At 35.8% G+C, this 20137-nt stretch overlaps 2 protein-coding genes and 1 pseudogene across 3 annotated transcripts; all 3 read right to left on the bottom strand.

Annotated features, from left to right (window-relative positions):
- Positions 1-6504: 6504 nt before the first annotated feature.
- LOC143559106 (chaperone protein ClpB1-like) lies at positions 6505-9834 on the bottom strand (annotated as a pseudogene). Its single transcript, XR_013139875.1, has 5 exons — positions 9311-9834; positions 8449-9190; positions 8194-8375; positions 7005-8109; positions 6505-6939 (listed from the first exon to the last, which is right to left on the bottom strand). The product of XR_013139875.1 is annotated as a chaperone protein ClpB1-like (transcript).
- Positions 9835-14824: 4990 nt separating this feature from the next.
- LOC143559105 (biotin carboxyl carrier protein of acetyl-CoA carboxylase, chloroplastic-like) lies at positions 14825-18919 on the bottom strand. Its single transcript, XM_077047787.1, has 7 exons — positions 18739-18919; positions 18377-18430; positions 18118-18254; positions 17203-17524; positions 16625-16696; positions 16439-16504; positions 14825-15046 (listed from the first exon to the last, which is right to left on the bottom strand). Exons 1-7 carry the CDS (start codon positions 18898-18900, stop codon positions 15023-15025), a joined length of 837 nt encoding a protein of 278 aa, XP_076903902.1. The 5' UTR covers positions 18901-18919; the 3' UTR covers positions 14825-15022.
- Positions 18920-19228: 309 nt separating this feature from the next.
- On the bottom strand, positions 19229-20137 carry LOC143559116 (uncharacterized). Its single transcript, XM_077047794.1, has one exon. It carries the CDS (start codon positions 20135-20137, stop codon positions 19229-19231), a length of 909 nt encoding a protein of 302 aa, XP_076903909.1.

Raw genomic sequence — 20137 nt, 5'->3', positions numbered from 1 at the left:
ACATCTGAGGAGATCTCGGGGTTGCGGTCTGGATGTGAATCAAGTGTCTCTGATATTTGACCCTTACCTCGCCTAGCATATGTGAAAAGTAGTGGCGGAGGTTCAGTCGGTGGGTCAGAATCAGCAGATATAGGATCTGTAGAGGGAATCGACACAGGAATGGTGGGGAGGAAGGGAGATGTGGGTATATCGAGGTCAGGAAACGGGTCAGAAACAGGAGTGGAACACTCGGGAAAGTAAGGGTACTCATGAAAGGTGACATCAGCACTAGTAAAGTATCGGTGAAGTGATGGGCTATAGCACCGATACCCTTTTTGAACCCGTGAGTAACCAAGGAAGACACAACGAATGGCTCGGGGATCAAGTTTGATGGTTTTCGAACGATGGTCATGAACATAGGCGATGCAACCAAATACTTTAGGTGTGAGAGGAAATGGATCATCGTTGGGAAATAGTACAGAAAACGGTGTTTTACCATGAAGAACGGGTGTGGGCATGCAGTTAATCAGATATGTGGCAGTGAGAACGGCATCTCCCCAAAAATGATGAGGAACACGTGATTGGATCATGATTGTGCGAGCGACATCCAATATGTGACGATTTTTGCGTTCGGATACACCATTTTGTTGAGATGTATACGCACACGATGATTCATGAATAATGCCGTTGGTTTTAAGTATGAAGAAAAGTCAGTGGAAAAGTATTCTTTAGCATTATCAGATCGTAAAATTTTAATGGTGGTGTTAAATTGGTTTTGAACATAAGCATTAAATTCTCGAAATATGGAAAATACCTCACTACGAGATTTCATCAAATAAACCCAAGTAGTGCGAGAATAGTCATCAATAAAGTTAATAAAATATTCAAACCCCAACGTAGATTTGATAGGGCAAGGACCCCATACGTCAGAATGCAACAGTTCAAAACAAGAACTGACTCGATTAGGCACCCTAGGGGGATAGGGACGCCTGGTATGTTTACCAAGTTGACACGACTCACAATGAAAATTAAAAGACGAAAGTGGTAAATCTGGTCGCATTTGCCTCAGAACCGCTGTAGAGGGATGACCTAACCGATAGTGAGCCTCCCTGACAGCGGAATCACATAAGTTTGCTACAGGATGCGAAAACGGGGATATACCATAGAGACCTCCTGATTCAAAACCAGTACCAATTACCCGGTTTGTTCCTAGCTCATGAAAAACGCAGTGAGTTGGGTAAAAGGTCACAGAACAGTTGTTTTGTTTGGTAATCTGACTCACTGAACAAAAACTGGTAGAAAATTTAGGAACAAATAGGATAGAAGACAGTTTTAGGTTTTCCGAGTTGCTGATGGATCCTATGCCGAAAACGGGACATGAAGATCCATCGGCAAGACGTACCGGTGCATGGGAAACGTTTTGAAGACTAGAAAAAATACCCCGATTCCCAGTCATGTGATGTGTGGCTCCAGAATCGATTACCCACGATGAGTCGAGGCTAGAAAACTTACCCGGATGTGCTGAGTTGGTTTGAGGAGGATTCAACTGAGAGGCAAGAAACCGTTGAATCAGATCATACTCCTCCTTAGTAAATGTATACGTGTGTTTTTCGTTTCCCATGGTAGATTCCGGCAGTGAACAGTAACTTCCGGCAGCGAACAGTATTTCCGGCAGCGACAGTAACTTTTCCGGCAGTGAACAGTAACTTCCGGCAGCGAACAGTATTTCCGACAGCGAACAGTAACTCTTCCGGTAGCGAACAATAACTCGTCGTGAACAGTAAATCCTGCGTGAACAGTGACAGTACTCCGACAGTGGCTGGCTGGACGGGTTTGAAACAAATCCGGAAACCGGTGCTGGGGTTTGTTTCATATCTGGTGGCTTGGGTGCTTGAACAAACTCGAACACAATAACCGAGACAGATGGAAAAAGGTTGTCATATCAGAAAATTAACAACACAGGGAGCTTCGAACGGGAAAGATAATAAATCTGGAAAGAATACGGTGACCGGAGAGTGGGTCACGCGCCGTCACGCGACGGCGCGTGGGCGGCAGTGATGACGGCGAGGTGGCGCGTGGGAGCGCGTGGGGAGGCGGTTGGACGTCGGATTTTCAGGGAAGGCAAATCGGAGGGTGGTGAGTATGATGGTGGCGGCGGTGAGTTGTAAAAGTCTGCCGATAAAAGAATTGTTTCGAACAGCAACTCAAACAGTGACTTGGAACTTCAAACAGATCTGAACTTGAAAAGGTCTTGGAACGGAAGTCGGGACGGGAACCGGGACTCAGGTTTGTACCGAGAGCCAAGAGCCTTGGCTCTGATACCATGTAAAGAAGATGGTTGTAGTGAAAGTAATGTTTATTACTTGAAGATGTGTCTAATACAAAGGGGGAACCACCTATATATACACAAGTAACACCCTAACTACAATCCATAAAGGGCCCATGGGCTTTAGCAAACTACATGGGCTAAAACCCTAACATAAACTACTAGCAATACATTTAACAATATCCATCTTAAAAGAACTATATCATGCTGATGCATGCATGATACACAATCTGATAACTTAAATTGGCCAAAATCATCAATACTTTTTATCCAAGTAAAACCACTGGAAAATAGTCTTATACTCTATGATCAATGACATAATAAAAAAAAAACAGATGATATGCAAACAACACTCAAAGAACATAATGTTATTACCTTGAATTGTTACTTCCACAGCAGAATGAAATCAATAAGAAGCAAACCTTTGATTTTCTTCTTAAGGTGTGTTTTTCAACAAGTGCTGTCTGCCTGTCGTCTGTATTAATAGAGATAAGTACTAGGTTTTCCGGTTTATAAGGATTAAGTTACATTAATTATCCCTATGGTTTTTCAGTATTACATAATAATTGCAAGAGATTTGAGAAATTAGATCAACATTCATATTTAAAGTTTAAACCGATAAAGTTGCATCAAATGTTCCTAAGGTCGTTCAATATTGCATGATAAGTTAAAAGATTAAGAAATTATGATTGTTTATGAGCCGAGTCAGCTTCAGCTTGGGATTGAAGTTAAACACGTTAGTTTAGTTCTGATAGATTATTTGACGAGTTTAAATGAACACTTCACGAATGCAAGCAAACCCAAATGAACATAAACAAACTTAAATGAACATAACTGGCTAAACATAAACAAACGTAAGTTAGCGTCAATGAACACAAACGATATACGTCACACTTAATCCAAACATATGTTTTTATGTTTATATTTATGTGAATATAACTACTTATCATTTACTAAAATTTAAATGCATGAACGAACATAAGTTAGCGAATATAAATGGGCGTTCACGACACAAATGAACGAATAACCATGTGTTCATATTCGTTCATTCAAGTGAATGTTAACTAAATCCCTTCCAAGTTATTTTGTTTTCATGAGTGTGTTCAAAATTAGCATGTATAGGGACTTTTATGTGCAAAAATATTATTAATGAACTTTTATGACAAAAAAGAGGAAATTTTTTTTATGGTATTTGTCCTATAATAAAGTCATAAAATAAGTGGTACCAAATAGGCAAATACTACACGCTTAAGATAGAAAGTATATATTCAACTAAAATAACTTAACTTCTTAATCACTAAATTATAATCCTAAGTTTAGAAACTAGATCATGAATAATTTTATATCTTAACAAAAGGAATAAAAACGTTATACCTTTTAATTGGTTTAGGATTAAAAGATCAGTCAACATATATAAGTGAAACCTTAATTATTTTTTTTAACGGCTATCGGCAAAATTAATCACATCCGAATACACTCGTTAAGTTGGGCAGAAACTCTTGTCAAGTCATTCTGACCCCTCTTAGACGACTACACAGAAGAATCATCAATTGGTGATGGTCATCAAAATATTAAAGTCAATATGCAGAATTTTATGCATCAGGCCGGATATGGAACACTAATGTAGAGTAATGTAACCAAATGACTGAAAACATAAATCAAAACACTAGTGACAGATGACAATACTACTACAGTCGTGCATACTAGTTGTTTTGGTATAACAGAGATTGAAGAGCGTAAATTCTTGAATGCTAAAACAAGTACATTGATTACCAAAATGTGTTAAAAAGAGATTACATAGGTTGAAGTCTTAAACAGGGTTAATTTGTGCAAACATCCAGACAACTTCTTTTCATGTTATATTTTATCCAGATTTTATCAAGGCTTAATAGTCCCAACTCGTGAAACCAAACTGGAACCAAACTGTTAGTAACGGTTCAGTTTGGTACAGTTGTAGCTTAGAGTAGTTTAGTTTCGGTTTTCGATGGTAAAAACCGTTATTAATAAATTGGTTTTACTAAAACTGGTTCCAATAAGTCAAAACTCTTATTTTGACATGTCGAAGTGCTGGAACCAAGAAAAGTAATTAATCATAAAAATTATGCCAGATTAAGATTTTCTTAATGGGTCAACGAATAAAAAGTGCGAAGGTTATGAGAGACCCATGGTGTCCCGATCACCCCCATTTTTTTGCTTAGTAGTGTAAATATTCATGATTTTGTCTGAAAGATTTTATAGGTATTGTCCCCGGACACCCCTAAAATATTTGTTTGTGACTTTAGTCACCCCTTTGATTAAGTCCAAGCTTCGCCACTGGCTCCAATGTAGATATTTAGATGGGAACAAATGAGTTTTAATGCACTATTATGCATAAACGAAAGTTGTTGGAAAGATAAAATGGTGTTATTGACCATATGATGGCAATCGGACCTTCAAATTATCAAATATTTGATCCATGACACTGGCCTATTTTTTGACTTATAGGATGTCAATAAGGAGTCAACAACACAAACAAAGTAGAATCTAGTCATCTACCGGTACTCAAGGAAAGTTTCAATTCTAATCGTAGCACTACACATGTATTGAGTTAGCAGATTTAATGAGTGTATACCTTTTTATTGGTATGACATGACTATTTTGTGTTAAGCAGCTTAATTTCATGAGATACTTAAGCCTAGTAATATAACTTTAATACATTTTTGAGAAACATGAATTAATGAGGTAAGTCACTTCTTAATCTCCTTGTTAATACTTGCTCTTAACATGTTATGTAGAAAGTACTATACGAATATATGCGGTCCATGTTTTACTTGGGAGTTGACTGGTTTAATAGTGATTTTGAAAACCTGATAAGATATTAAATGGGTCAAAATTTATTGTTTTCAGATAAAAAGATTTTCTTCTTCTATATGAATGCCTGTATCCGATGCAGCGGTGCAAAATCATAAGAAATCTTCCTATATACATATTCTTATGGTATGGAACACTATGGAACTTGCATCAAAAACTGAAAGTATGAGCTGTTGAGCGTGTATGGGTACACCCATGGGCATATCAGTTGCCATGACCGGCTCTACAATTTTGGAGGCCTAAATCGAAATGAGAATTTGTTGCCCTTTCATACCAATTGTGAGGAAAAAAACGCTTAGAACATCTTTTGAACTCATGACCTATAGCTGCAACACACAAGTTTACCAACAAACCAATACACAATCTTGTTTTTAATATATGTTCCCATTATAATATATTAATATTTAATGTTCTTTTTTGTTAGATTAGAGGTCTTACATAAGTGTGGGCTTAAAGCTCTTGTTTGGTTTCGCTGGCCCACAAGCCGGCCCTGTCAGTTGTCACATGTGAGGTGAACGAGTACCCCCACTCCTTAAATTAACGTCTTGTGAGTTTTAAAACGATCTTATTAATTTGCATTAATCGTATTTTACTAATCTTGACTATATAATACCTATTAGATTAGAGATTGCACATGGATGGATGATCTAGTTGGAGTTCTTGGATTTGAAGACAAAGTTAATAGGAGTTACACAACTAGCGATCTTGTCTTATGCTAACTTTTGAAACCCCAGTCAAGCATAATGTTTTGTTTGAACTATTATATCCAATTTCTTGTAGATTTGTTATATTTTATACATAACATGGTATACATTTGTTATTGAAAATGCGGATGTTAATTAGATGAGCACAATGTGTCAATGTACCAATGTGTGTGCTGCAAAGAGACATGTCAGTAGATTACGAAAACAACCTCATCCTTTCTTCTCAAAAGCGAAAAGCCGATTTACAAGTTATATCTCGCTAGCTTGCATTTGAGGTCACTGTGAACACATAAACAAGATGTTTTGAAGGTCGAGATGGAGTTTTCAAACAAAAACATGTAGTTGTAGGGTGACGTAAAGTTATTCGCGAGATGGTGCCACCTTCGAGTTCTGGACTAGGTTAAGGATGGAGAAATATAAGGTGAGATGATACGATGCTGGTCAATATACAAACTAATTCCTATGTCAATTTTACAAACTAAAACATGTTGAATATTTAAGGCATTAATTCCAGTTCCATCAAAACATTCCAATTCCGTTCTAAACTTTTGCGAACCAAGCGTCCCCTAGAGGTTATAACGCTTTGAACCTACGCGATTTAAGAATCACAACTCTCTATTAAACATATTCTATGTTACTCTTTCTCTATATTTGCTAAAACTAGATCCAAGAATAATAAACAATTCAATAACATTACCTTGTAGTTGTCCCTAATGTTGAAAGATTAACTAGACCTCCAAAACATGAATTAACTAGAATTCTACGCACTCAGATTAAATAAAAACAAAACAATTGTGCTTCTCGATTATGCATCCATTTCATCGAGATCAATTACCTCGATTTTCATCCTCTTCACAACCTGTGTAGTAGGGACTTGAATCAGTATATCAGGCTTGTGCCCGGTTGTAGCATTCCCTAATTCACCATTTTTCTCCACATTGTAACTCAAATCCTCACCATTCAAGCCTGCATCTATGTACACCGTTGAGTTTTCATCAATCTCTTCTCTAACTAACATCTTTGATAATTCAGTCACAACCTTCGCTTCCAACCATCTCCTGATAGGGCGGGCCCCATATACTTACATGTCAAACCAACCCGGGGAGTAAGATGTGTATATATCACAATTAACAAGATTTTGATGCGTATCGGATCATGACTCGTATTTAGTATAACATTTAAAGCCTCTTCTGTAACTCCCAAAGAAACACCCCTATCAGCGAGACGAACAGCCACATCTTTCAACTGAAGTCTAGCCACTTGTCTTAGCTGATCATCTGAAAGCGAATGGAACACCACTATCTGATCAAGTCTATTCAACAACTCGGGTTTAAAGTGGTTCTTCACCTCCTGCAACACCATTTCACGAGCATGGACCATTGTTGTCTTCCCTGACAGCCCGTTTAAAATATGTTCAGCGCCGAGATTAGAAGTCATGATAATGACTGTGTTTGTGAAGTCAACGGTGCGGCCTTGACCATCGGTCAATCTTCCATCATCCAGCATTTGAAGTAAGATGTTGAAAACAGATTTATGAGCTTTCTCTACGTCATCAAATAATATAACACTATGAGGTTTTCTCCTTACGGCTTCTGTAAGTTGACCACCTTTATCATGGCCCACATACCCGGGTGGAGAACCAATTAGCCGGGACACAGAGTATTGCTCCATGTATTCAGACATGTCAACCCTGATCATAAGTTTCTCATCATCAAATAATTGCTCTGCAAGAGCCTTAGCAAGCTCGGTTTTCCCCACACCGGTGGGACCCAAGAAGAGAAACGAACCATTTGGCTGTTCTTTACGACCCAAGCCTGCACGTGACCTCAAAATCGCCTCGGCTACAACATTTACAGATTGATCTTGGCCTACAACTCGTTGATGCAACCGGTCAGCTAGACCAATAAGCCTCTTTTTCTCATTGGTTCCTAGCCTGGACACCGGTATACCAGTCCACCTACTCACAACCTCAGCAATCTGGTCGGGTCCCACAGTGTCTGTCAGCATAACATTTTCACTTGCAGTACCTTCAGCTCTTGCTATATCAGTCTCGACTGCTTGAACTGATTCATATTTCAAATATGCAGCTCTTGCGGAATCACGTATTCTTTCTGCTTCTTGCAGTGACACCAACAGTTCTTTCCTTTTCTATTTCAACCTGCGAATTTCATCAGTGCGTTCTTTTTCTTTCTTATACTTCATCATCAATGGCTGAAGTCTATCTCTCAAGTCATTAAGTTCTTTTTTCACCTGAAAAAGGGTCAGACATTAGTACACTATAATAAAATCAACCAAAAAACTTAACAGTGTGTGCTATCAACCTAATGAACTCACTTCTGCAAGATGAGCTTTGCTTGCTTTATCTTCTTCCTTCTCAAAATCATGAAGCTCAGCCTCCAACTGCAGCTTCTTTCTTTCAAGATTATCAATTTCTTCGGGATGACTATCTAACTGTACCCTCACATTTGCACATGCTTCATCCACAAGGTCAATAGCTTTATCCGGCAAAAAGCGCCCTGCATACAAATTCCAACAAATAATATAAAGTCACAAAAACCAGTTCAAACTAATCAAAGAAATGAATCATACCAGTTATGTAGCGGTTTGAAAGTTGAGCTGCAACCACAAGAGCAGGATAAAGAATCCGAACGCCATGGTGTCCTTCATATCTCTCTTTCAATCCTCTAAGAATGCTTACGGTGTCAGGAACACTCGGTTCAGCCACCAAAACCTTTTGAAAACGTCTCTCAAAGGCTGTATCCTTCTCTATATATTTCCTATATTCTTCCAAAGTGGTCGCGCCAATGCACCGAAGCTGACCCCTGGCCAACATGGGCTTCATAAGATTTGCAGCATTCATAGACCCTCCGGGTCCACCCGCTCCAAGTAACATATGAATCTCATCAAAGAATAATATCACCTTCCCTTCAGCCTCTTCCACTTCTTTCAAGACTGATTTCACCCTCGCCTCAAACTCCCCTTTATAAGTAGCTCCAGCAATCAACGCTCCTATATCTAACGCCACAACACGTACGTTGTTGAGATTAGTTGGAACGTCACCTCCTAGAATCCTCTGTGTTAATCCTTCAACAACAGCAGTCTTTCCTACACCGGGCTCTCCAATAAGAATAGGGTTGTTCTTTGTTCTTCTTGATAGAACACTTATCACTCGCCTGATTTCCTCATCTCGCCCTATTACAGGACCAAACTTTTCAGCTTGCTCAACAAGATCACGACCATAGGTTTTAAGAGCCTTGAAATTAGTATATCCAGAAGCACTTTCAACCTTCTTCCCTTCTTTACCTATAAGCTTATCTGCCTCAATTTTCACCTGGGCTGCATTTTCCAACTTGTTCACCGGTTTACCTTCTGGCTCATTTTTCACCTGAGCTGCATTTTCCACCTTGATCACTTGTTAACCGGCTCGAAGCTTTTCTATCTGAATACCCACCCTGAGTACACTAACTCCAGCTTTTTTTAATAGATTCGCAACTTGGGAATCTTCAAGAAGAGCTAACATCAATTGATCGATAGATATAAATTGAGGGCTAGAGTTGCCTGATCTCATCAGAGAAGCACTTGGTGTACATGTAACAGGTGCAGGTAACTGTGAAGGGAGTTTCTTCAAAGCCTGACCGAAAAGCCTGCAAGCTGACGGAACTGCCTGTGCACCACCGGCATTGCTAACCGCTTGCCCGAATATGGCATTAGGGTTGCAGATCAAAGCAGATGCAATATGCAACGCTGTGAACTGTGCATGGCCATGGCTCTTTGCAAGTTCAAGACCGTTATTCCATGCCGCTTGCGTCTCGGGGTTAGTATTCATCCTGTCTGATAATAATAATAATAATAATAATAGTAACACTGAATTAATATTCGATGATCAAGAATTAATAATAACCCTAACCCTAGCTAGCAAAGTAATAATAAGTACCAGAATGGATATGCAAACGACGATCAATGACATAATAATATATAATAGAAACGGAACGAAATTAAATCAAAGAACGTTAATATTTGACCTTATATTGTTGCTTCAAAAGTGGAAGCAAAACGTTGTTTGCAAGTTGATCAATCAACAATTGGTGTCAATGGTGTGTGAGTTTTGAGTTTCTACAAGCTCAGTCCAAAAGATTTCAGAAGTTACGATTAACATTCCCAAAACTGTTTATTTCGGTGAACCAATTATTAATTGAATATGTATTGATGATTTCGAGATCTTGTGATGTAATTTCATAGATCGATTTCATGAAATATAAGTATTCTTATACGTAATGTACGTTAAACAATTATTGTATTTTATCTTTTCTCTATGCTTTTGTTTATATCATTTTATCTTAATCTTAAATCTTAAATATATATAAAAGAAACTTTTAAAAGCTCTCTAGTTGCTTCTTACATTCTCTCAAGTCACCAAATTACTTTATTTGTAAATGAAAGTTTCTCATGCATTTGACCCGAACTCACGGGTATGAGTCACACCAAACCCAGACAACTTTTAAACGGGTTATAACATTTTATTAAATTAAAAATTAATATCACTGAATAGTTGATATAAAATTCTTTACAAAATAGGGATATACTTAAGGGTGACAAACCCAACCCAAATGGGTTGTTTTGGGTCAAAATATATAAACTAAAAAGTTAAATGGGTTAGGGTGGATCAAATTTTTTTTTTCAATGAGGTCAGGATTGGTTGGAAATATACAAGTGAGTTTCATTTATAAGTTAAAAAAGGTCAAAACAAAATACCCAAGTTATCCAAAACTTAACTAATTCAAAATACCCAAACTATCACTTGCGAAACAAAACTCAATCGAAACCCAAACAACCGACCAAAATGAAACAAAAACCCTGAACCGACCAAAACGAAACAAAACTGAATCGGAATAGAAAAACGACCAAAACGAAACAAAAAAAACGAAATGCAACGGAAAAGCTGACCAAAACGAAACAAAAACACCGAATCGACCGAAACGAAACAAAAAAAACTGACACGAAACTAAACCGCAATAGAAAAACGACCAAAACGAAACAAAAAAAATCGATATGAAGCTGTAAACAAAAAAAACGAAATAGAACTGAAAAGCTGACCAAAACTAAACAAAAAAACGAAAAAATCGATTTAATCTTTTGATCCATGTAGCTTAGTATTCATTTTAAGCATTTTTCGTATCACACGTGTTCTTAAGTTAATAATAATATAATTTAATGAATTTATATATAACTTATTAATATAATCATTTTAGTTAATTTGGCCTGTCTGACCGATCCAACAACTGATTTAGTTAGTAATTTTCTAATACCTTAGTTAACAGGTTGACCTAAATTTTTGTGTAATGAACAGACGGAAATACCCCTAGTGTCCATTTGCTTGATGGTATTGGATTATTTCAGAAGTTTTTTTATCGCGAGAAGTGCGAGAAATGAAGGTGTAACTCCATTAATCCCTAATTTCAATCCATTTCTTATGTGTATGTGCGTTGTGTAGATGCATATGTATGTGTGTAGGTACGTATGTTTGTATATGTGTATGTATGTTTGTATGTGTGAAGGTACATAAGTTTGAATGTGGCTCGGTACATTTATATGTTTGTAGGTAGGTTTGAATGTGTAATTAAGACATAAATACAACCAACCTACATATATGTATGTAACATCATATGAAAATGAGTGAAATTAGGGATTAATGGAGTTATACCTTCACTTCTCGCACTTCTCGCAGTAATATCACTTCTCGCAAGATCCATCCCCTTTGCTTGATTTACGTAAATATCAAAATTCAACTTTTTAAAAAAAGGAAAAAAAAATATAAATGTAAGTTTTTCCTCTAAAAGGTATTTTTTTTGTGTTAGCGTTGTTTATTAGAAAAAAGAAACATGTTATAAGATATAAATAATCTATCTATACTCTCTAATAAAAGGCTACAAGTTTTGTCACCTGTCATTTCTACATTAAAGCTCACCCATTTTAACAAATTGATAATAATAAAATAATAGTTACCATTTTTAAAATTTATCCTTCAAAATTTGTTAATTTAATACCTATGTTTTTTTTCAAACATTTGATATTTATAATTATCTTTTACTCCATAATCGTTTTAAAGACTATTGTACAACGACTGTATTAATAATGTTTAACGAGTTTATTGTTTCTTGTATACTGATTATTTATTAAACATTGTATTTTCAGAAACTACTCATGTAATACACGGACCTCAAACTAGTTAAATACAATATAATAAAGTAATAAAATAAAAAGTACTAAATACTACATGATTCATTTAGCTAGAATTTAAAGTATATTACACTAAAATAACTTATAATCACTAGATTAAATTCCTAGATTTAAAAACTATAGAGGAATCATATTATATCTTCACACAAGGAATAAGGTTATACCTTTTAAGAAGTCTAGGAGTAAAAGATCACTTTATACCATTGATGTTTACTTGTGTTGTCGTTTTAAACCCCTATTTAAATGTTGTTGGGGTTGATGCATTGATCGAGGAAACATGTGACAACATGGGTATGCGTGAGATCGACCTGATGTTGTCGACGGAAGCCAAAACAAATCCCTTCAAGAACTTTATGATCATTATTTCCGACTTTATGGTCCAAGCTCAAAGTCGACTTTTGTGAGGCAAATTACAAGTAGGCCATGTAAGGACAAGCTTATAAATATGATGAATGTTGTTCGTTAGTCGACGACCAAGTGGCAAGGGGGAAACACACCAACAAGTGAACTTGGTCGATATAGTGGAACAAACTATGTTGAAGGTGCATCGGTTGAAGACATTCGCAACCTTGATCTTTTGGCTTGGTGGAAAGGAAAGCAAAATGAATTTCCTATTCTTTCTGCCATGGCCCGTGACTTGCTTAGCATCCAAGCTTCAATGGTAGATTCGGAATCGGTTTTTCTCTTAGTGGAAGGATATCATCGATGCGGAGAACAAAACTCACTTAGGAGTTGTTAGAGATGTGCATTTGCCAATTGGATTATTTGAACGCGGTGGATCGTATTCAAGACAAGGCAAACTTTGAAGATGAAGTACCACTAGAACGTCCAATTCATGATGAAAAGGTGGAAAAAGGGCTTTCTTCCGGGCTATCAGGTGAAGAAGACGAAGACAACTAAGAAGAAGAGTTTGAAGACGTTTGAATAAGTTTAGTTTTTATTTGTTCTAATTTCTATTTGTTTTAGTCATGTAATATGTAACACGAATCACTCGATCAACTTTCATGTAACCGTTTTTATTAGTCTTGCTTTAATTATTATTAGTCATGTTCAATAGTTTAATACTGTAATGTAACCGTTTTTAAATATTATTAGTCATGTTTTTTATTACCAGCTTTAATGTAACCGGTTTTTAAGTGTTATCGGTTTCTTTTAAATAAACAACTTCTCTTCTTAAATTAAAAAACAACCACTTCATTCCATTAACTACGAACATTTTTTTTGTTGACAATTCCAATTAAGTCACTCATATTTTATTTTGTCTCAATTATGTCACTCAACTTTGAATTTTGTCTCAATTAGATCACTCAATTTTCAATTTTAGCTCAATCAGGTCACTCAACTATCAATATATGTTCTAATACTATCTTTTTTACCTTCATATTATATGTTCATAGATAACTAAAACGTCATTAAAAACATTTTTTCATTTTTTATCAGGAAATATATCACTTACGATAATATAGTAGTTGCCCATCTCGTTTTAAAACACATTGAAATTTAAGTGACCAAATTGAGACAAACTGAAAGTTGAGTGTCCTGATTGAGACAAAACAAAATATGAGTGACTTAATTAAAACAAACTTGAAACTTGGTTACTATTTTATCGTGTTTTCGCTATAAAAAATGAGAAAGTACAAACATTATTAAACATTAAAACTAAAATAACAAACAGCGTTCGTCGTTTTTATCCCGCTCTCTACGCTCATTAAGCTCTATTACCGGCGGCAGGGGCTAGAGTTGCAGAGCCGGATGACTCTCCCGCTTCCGCTTTGTTGGCGTCCAAACTTTTTTTTCACGACAATATTTATTGGTATGCTTTCGGAGAGTGAAGTTCGACCCCGCTTTCAGAAACTTGGTACAATACTTGCACCGCACCATCTCCTATGAGTCGGTCATAACACACAAGTCATAATGAACCCAAACCTCGGGGCATCTTGGTGCGTCGATGCCCATAACAACATCATCGTTGGTTGCCATTGCCTGCTGGTTTAATCGATATTGAGATTTAAAGTGTGTTTTAGAGTTAGAGAAGTGGTTTATCAAGTCCTAAACTTAACATAACTATTTATAATATGTGTGTATGTTTTATATATTCAAAAACTGGTTCCAACGGTCCAAAAACGGCTATATAGCCGTTGGAACCGGCTCCCAACGGTCACATTTTTTAAAAAAAATTGAAAAACCCGGTTTTCAGGTATAACTCATACCCGGTTCCATTGGGTTCTTATATTTTCATGTCGGGTTGGGTCCGGTTCCTACCCGGTTCTTGACTAGAACCGGTTTCAAAATACTTGATTCCGAGTTTTAAAAATACCCGATTTGTGCACGTCTACTTGGGACATGCACTTATTTTATAAAAAAACACAAAATAGAAAGGATACATTATGAAAATGATATAAATTGAAAGTGTGTGGGTAATCTCGTACACACAAACAAGCCTAGGCGCCTAGCAACATTTACATAACCAAATCGTTATTGTTGTTGAATCAGATGTCCTACTGGTTTGAAAAAATGCATGACTTGTAAGATGACTTGAAACAAAATACGAGACTAATTTATATTCGCGTTGGTATATAACTTAAACAAAATACGAAGCTTAAAACTTGCCTGGACCTGAACTTGAACCGTGAAAGCTCACGTACAAGAACTGAGAACCAGACCAAGGGTTTCATGGTTCAGTTCCACGGGTCCAAACCTGATAGAAAAATACATTAAACTTAACAAAAGCAACAAGATGAACATCTAGATTATTTAGTGAATTATACAAGGTGCCCCAATTACACTCAAATCAACACATAATTGTAATCATTAGTAAAAGATAAAATTACAGTACAAGTATAACACCCCCAAATAAAAATCTAAACAACAAACAAAATCTCCAGGGCTCAATTTGACTCCTCACCATATCAATTCATGTTCCTCATCATGGTTCAATAACAAGTAGAGGCTGCAAAAAACAATCGTGTCTCTCATTTAATTAGCAAACACAAAAGATACAAGTTTTATGTATGCTAATGAAATAAATCTTGTGTAGTAAAGATCTTGTTTAACCCAAACACAAACATGACTATTTTAACTAAACTGATAATATGACAACCCGGAACCTGATTAATTTGTCACTCCTATATGTGACATAAAGGAGTTTTTTACCAAAATGGGGTGGGAGGAAAAAGTATTTACCGAAATAGTTAATTTGAAAAGTATTTACCAAAATAGGTATTTAGTTGAAATTTTAGCTTTTATGACTCCTAAACTTATTAGATAAGAATAATTTTTATTAAAAAATCAAAATGTCAAGTATATTACATTAGCATACTGAACTTGCTTTTATATTCGACCTAATTTGCCTATAAGTTTCGTAACCTTATATATATATATATATATATATATACGTATCCTTTCAAAGTTCATGTCAAATATATTTCAAAGAATGTAATTAGTTGTTTACTTTTGTAATATAACATCGTGTTAAAAGCTTACTCTGTTCTTAATATATATATATATATATATATATAAACCATCCAGCTAATAAGTTTAAAAAACAAATATGAGGTTTTGAGAACTGATTTCAAAATTTTATTAATATTATTATTATATTAAAAGGTTTGTTAGATAACTCTTATGTCGTAAACTATACCGAATGTTGTTATCGTACTGTTAACTACACGAACTGAACCAGTATCAACCGGACGTCGGTACCAACATCGGTATTATCAAAACCAGTGTCAGTACTCTTTTCAATTGTTTTCAATCTATGTAATATATTTAGTTTTTTTAAAATATAATGCTATATAAAATCTAAAAAATACAGTCGCATCACGTTAACGCATGGGTTTCGTCTACTCGTTAATTTTATTCTTGAAGTTTATATTGTTTTGAAAAAATATTTTTGCATCTTCAGATGCATTAATTAATTATTTGGATCAATTTTGATGAGGAAATATTTAAATAAAATATATTTATATATCAGACTATTATCATTCACGTATAACTTATAATCATATTTTATATATTTTAAATTTATTTTTTGCATAATATTTATGATATATAAATAAACATATGAAATAATATTTATATTATAATATTTATGATATTATAATAATGTATCGATGAAATGCATTTTACTGGCTATTTAGTTTTATGGATGTAATAATAATTGACATTTTGATTTTTTTAATAAGAATTATCTTTATCCAATAAGATTATAAGTGATAAAAGCTAAGATTTCAACTAAATACCTATTTTGGTAAATACTTTTCAAATCACCTATTTTGGTAAATACGTTTTCCTCCCACCCCATTTTGGTAAAAAACTCCATACAGAAGTAAAGAAAACATACCGTATCCAGGCTGACGGGCTTTCCGTCCTCAGCAAGAATATCAACTATTGTTCCAGATTGATCAGCCTAAAACGTAACAAAAATAATGCAGTGATCAAAACAACTTACTACACTAATAAAGGCTCATACTTTCAGCAGTTTGGACCCCAATACTAATAAAAAACTAAGAACAGAATCATGAGTTACCTCAATCTCATTCATCAACTTCATGGCCTCAATAATGCAAATAACCTGGCCTTTTTGAACCTTATCTCCAACCTGAAAAACATATATAAAAAATTATCATTAATAAATCAACCACAATGCTTCATGATTAAGGAACTAAGGACTAGATAGACAAATCTTGTATTCAGATATATAGAACAGTATATTACAGATTTCATCCTTTATGTATATACACAATTGCAGGTTGGGCCCTTAATCGTTATTAACTACAATGGACATCTATATTCTATAATGTAAAACACAATTGCAGCTTGTAACAAATTAGTCCTTTACACTAATTGACGTTTTTCAGTATCCATGACAAATGAAAAATATGCCCATAATTATAATTTAATATATTATATTAGGTAAAGGCATATTGGTCACTTAACATGGATTTAAATGAGAGTTCTAACGTCCATTTGTGTAAAGAACTAATCTGTTACAGCCTTTATACTTTAAGGATGTCCAGTGTAGTTCATATTGATTAAGCACCCAACTTGCAACTTGGTACATACATAAACGATTAAATCTGTAATTTACTCCATTTAGAATATTACCTTCGCAAATGGGGGAGCTCCGGGGGCGGGAGACCGATAGAAGGTTCCAGCCATGGGGCTTTTCAATGGAGGAAGAGAAGATTTAGGTTTTGCAGGGATAGGTGAGGGTGGTGCCTGTGCTGGTGCAGTAGGAGTGGGCCCAGAGGCCGGTGCAGACTGTGGTGGAGGTGGTAGTGATTGATATACAGCCTGAGGTTGTGGAGATTGCATCATAGCCATTGGGCCAGCTGGCGGTTGAGGTAAGGCTTCCTTCTTTCTTATAACAACCTCACAGTTTTGTTGCTTTAGCTCGAGCTCCACAATATCTCTTGAATCCACAAGCCTGAAAGTAAAAAAAAAAATCGCATCCAATAGGTAATATGAACAAACGTTTAGGACTGTAACAAACTGAACGTTCAGCGAACATGAACACTTTACACGTGTCTCATTCGTTCATCTATGTTTATTTATGTTTGTTCCTTTACGCCATTGATGTTCGTTATTATGAAGTTCGTTCATTTACGTTCGTTTACATATTCTTTTTAAGATATTTAGGCTTGTTACACTTAGTTTATTTAACATACAAACTCCTACAATTAGTCTGGTTTTCTTTAACTTTTAGGCCCAACATATTGATGTCTACGCTTACACTTAATTGGAGTTAGCTAGGTTATGCTTGTTCATTGTTTTCAACTGTGTTTGTTCATTTACATTCGTGAATCGTTCGTTTATACTATTAACAAAAAAAAAATAAACAAAGACGAACATGCTTATTTTCTTAGCGAACAAACACGAACAAGAAAACAATGTTCGTTTTATTCTTCATGCTCGAGTTTGTTTGGTTAAAGTTACACATGTCCGTGTTTGTTCACAGGCCTAAAAGTTTTATAAGATTTAAAGATATTGGAAAAACGTGAAAGATATGAGTTGTCTTACTGAACAAGCTCAGCCACTTGATTCATGAATGCGGTGATTGATGCCGCATCAGGGACAGCAGTGTCTGGAGAAGATATTTTGGTTGATTCATCGGATTTCTTTGACGGTGCAGAATTTAATGATTTCTCAAGGGCGGTCTAAGAAAAAAAAATAAAGAGGTTTAGATAAAATTAAAAGGGAATATATATATATATATATATTACAAACAATGCAAAGTGATTTGTTTATTCATGTGATTGATGATATATTTGTAGCTCACCTCGTTAAGCTGCGCAGGTACTCTCGTCAAGTCATTCTGACCCCTCTTAGATGACTACATATAATAATAATAATAATAATCAAATCGTGAAGTCAAAATATAACTCAACTTCGTCATCATCATCAGAATATTAAGAGTCAAGTTAATGCGATGGGTGGATCATATGAAACAGTAAGATAGATTATTAATAAGTGAGTGAAAACATGAATGAAATCACAGTGTGTATGAACGACAAGAAGTGAATGGTAGCTTCAATTATGTCGTAATTAAAAAAATGCCTAACTAGAAATGTAATCTAAGATAATGAATTGAAGGTGAGATGTAAGGAATGAATGTAAAAGCGAAGTAAATAGAATGAATACCTGTAGAGAGGATGATCCAGCAGCAACCAATGCACGGGTGGATTTGAAATCCGATTGGAAGAGGACGATGGAAGTGGTGTTACGGTGATTGGGGTTGAGCTTAGGGTTTGGGTGAGGAGTGAATGATGCTTTGGGGCAATTAACACTGAATGAAGAAGCCATTGCAGAAGGTTTGGGGGAATTGGAATGGAGAAATGGTGGGTTAATGTAATGTTATGTAACGTAATGGGGTTTGAGGGCGGTGGAAACAAGAAAGTAGAGTAGAGTAGAGTAGAGCGGTGTTAATAACTTAAATGAGAGGCGATATCTACGAGGACACTGGAACTGGAAGGAGACGATTATTTTCACGACGCTCCTCCTTTTTTATGGGAATCTACATTTACAACTTTTTTTTTTTTTTTTAATAGCAACTTTCATAACTAAATCAACCAAAACCCTTCCTACCAAGAAGGTAGCAAGGGCTGGAACCACAAACAAGCAAGAACAAAAACTACAACACTATCGATTTCCATCTATTCCAGTCTATACTCAAACTATTCGCCATATTTTTTATCCATAAGAAACTCAAAACCTTTATGTCTCCAAGCATTTTATCAATCTTTACCGGCTTATTTTCGAAGATGAACTTGTTTCGGGTTTCCCATAAACACCAAATAGCAGCCATTACAATAGAATATACCATTTTTCTTTTATGCTCCACCTCTGGAACTTGATTGACAGCCACTAATAGCCCTTGAACGTCTTTGATTTGGGAAGTATGAATGTTACACCACCTACCAATTCTTTGCCACACCACACACGCAACGTAGCATGAAACAAATATATGGTCCACTGACTCCCCCGCCGCTAAACAATTACAACATATATCCGGGCCAAAAAGAATCTTCCTTTTTATCAGATTATCACACGTGGGAAGGCTGTTTTGGATAGCTCGCCAGACGATCGCGTTCATTTTCATCGGCACCCAACTATTCCAATCTAGGATACTGTTCGGACATGGTGGATCAACTCTATATAATAATTTCTTCATTGTTGCCACCGAGAACGAATCTAGTGCCTCACCACCCCAAACCCACTTGTCTTCTCCTCCTTTAAACCTGAAATAATACAGTAAATCAAGAATTTCTATCAGTTCATTAACCGCCACTCCGTACATAGGCTGCCTTTTCCAATTCCACTTTATCGAGTAATTTCCATCCGTTACTATGCATCGATCAGCCACCACACATGACTTCTTTGCTTTTAACGAGAACAAAGTAGGGAACCGATTTTTCAATCTATCTTCCGTTAGCCATATATCCAACCAGAACCTGACCTTAGACCCATTTCCAACCTGCCCTTTAATAGAATCTGTTAAAGAAACTTGGTATGTTGCCAATGACTTTTCAATCTTGACCAT

This window comes from Bidens hawaiensis, unplaced genomic scaffold (genome assembly GCF_021521415.1).
Source record: "Bidens hawaiensis isolate Kalapana, Puna unplaced genomic scaffold, B.hawaiensis_p1.1 tig00019700_1, whole genome shotgun sequence".
Taxonomy (NCBI): domain Eukaryota; kingdom Viridiplantae; phylum Streptophyta; class Magnoliopsida; order Asterales; family Asteraceae; genus Bidens; species Bidens hawaiensis.
This window is presented reverse-complemented; position numbering and strand designations above follow the sequence as displayed.

Coding starts and splice junctions, on each gene's coding strand:
- LOC143559116 (XM_077047794.1), bottom strand. CDS start 20,137: ATGGTCAAGATTGAAAAGTCATTGGCAACATACCAAGTTTCTTTAACA.
- LOC143559105 (XM_077047787.1), bottom strand. CDS start 18,900: ATGGCTTCTTCATTCAGTGTTAATTGCCCCAAAGCATCATTCACTCCT. Junction 18,255..18,376: donor TACCTGCGCAGCTTAACGAG/GTGAGCTACAAA, acceptor TTTTTTTCTTAG/ACCGCCCTTGAGAAATCATT. Junction 17,525..18,117: donor CAAGTGGCTGAGCTTGTTCA/GTAAGACAACTC, acceptor TTTTACTTTCAG/GCTTGTGGATTCAAGAGATA.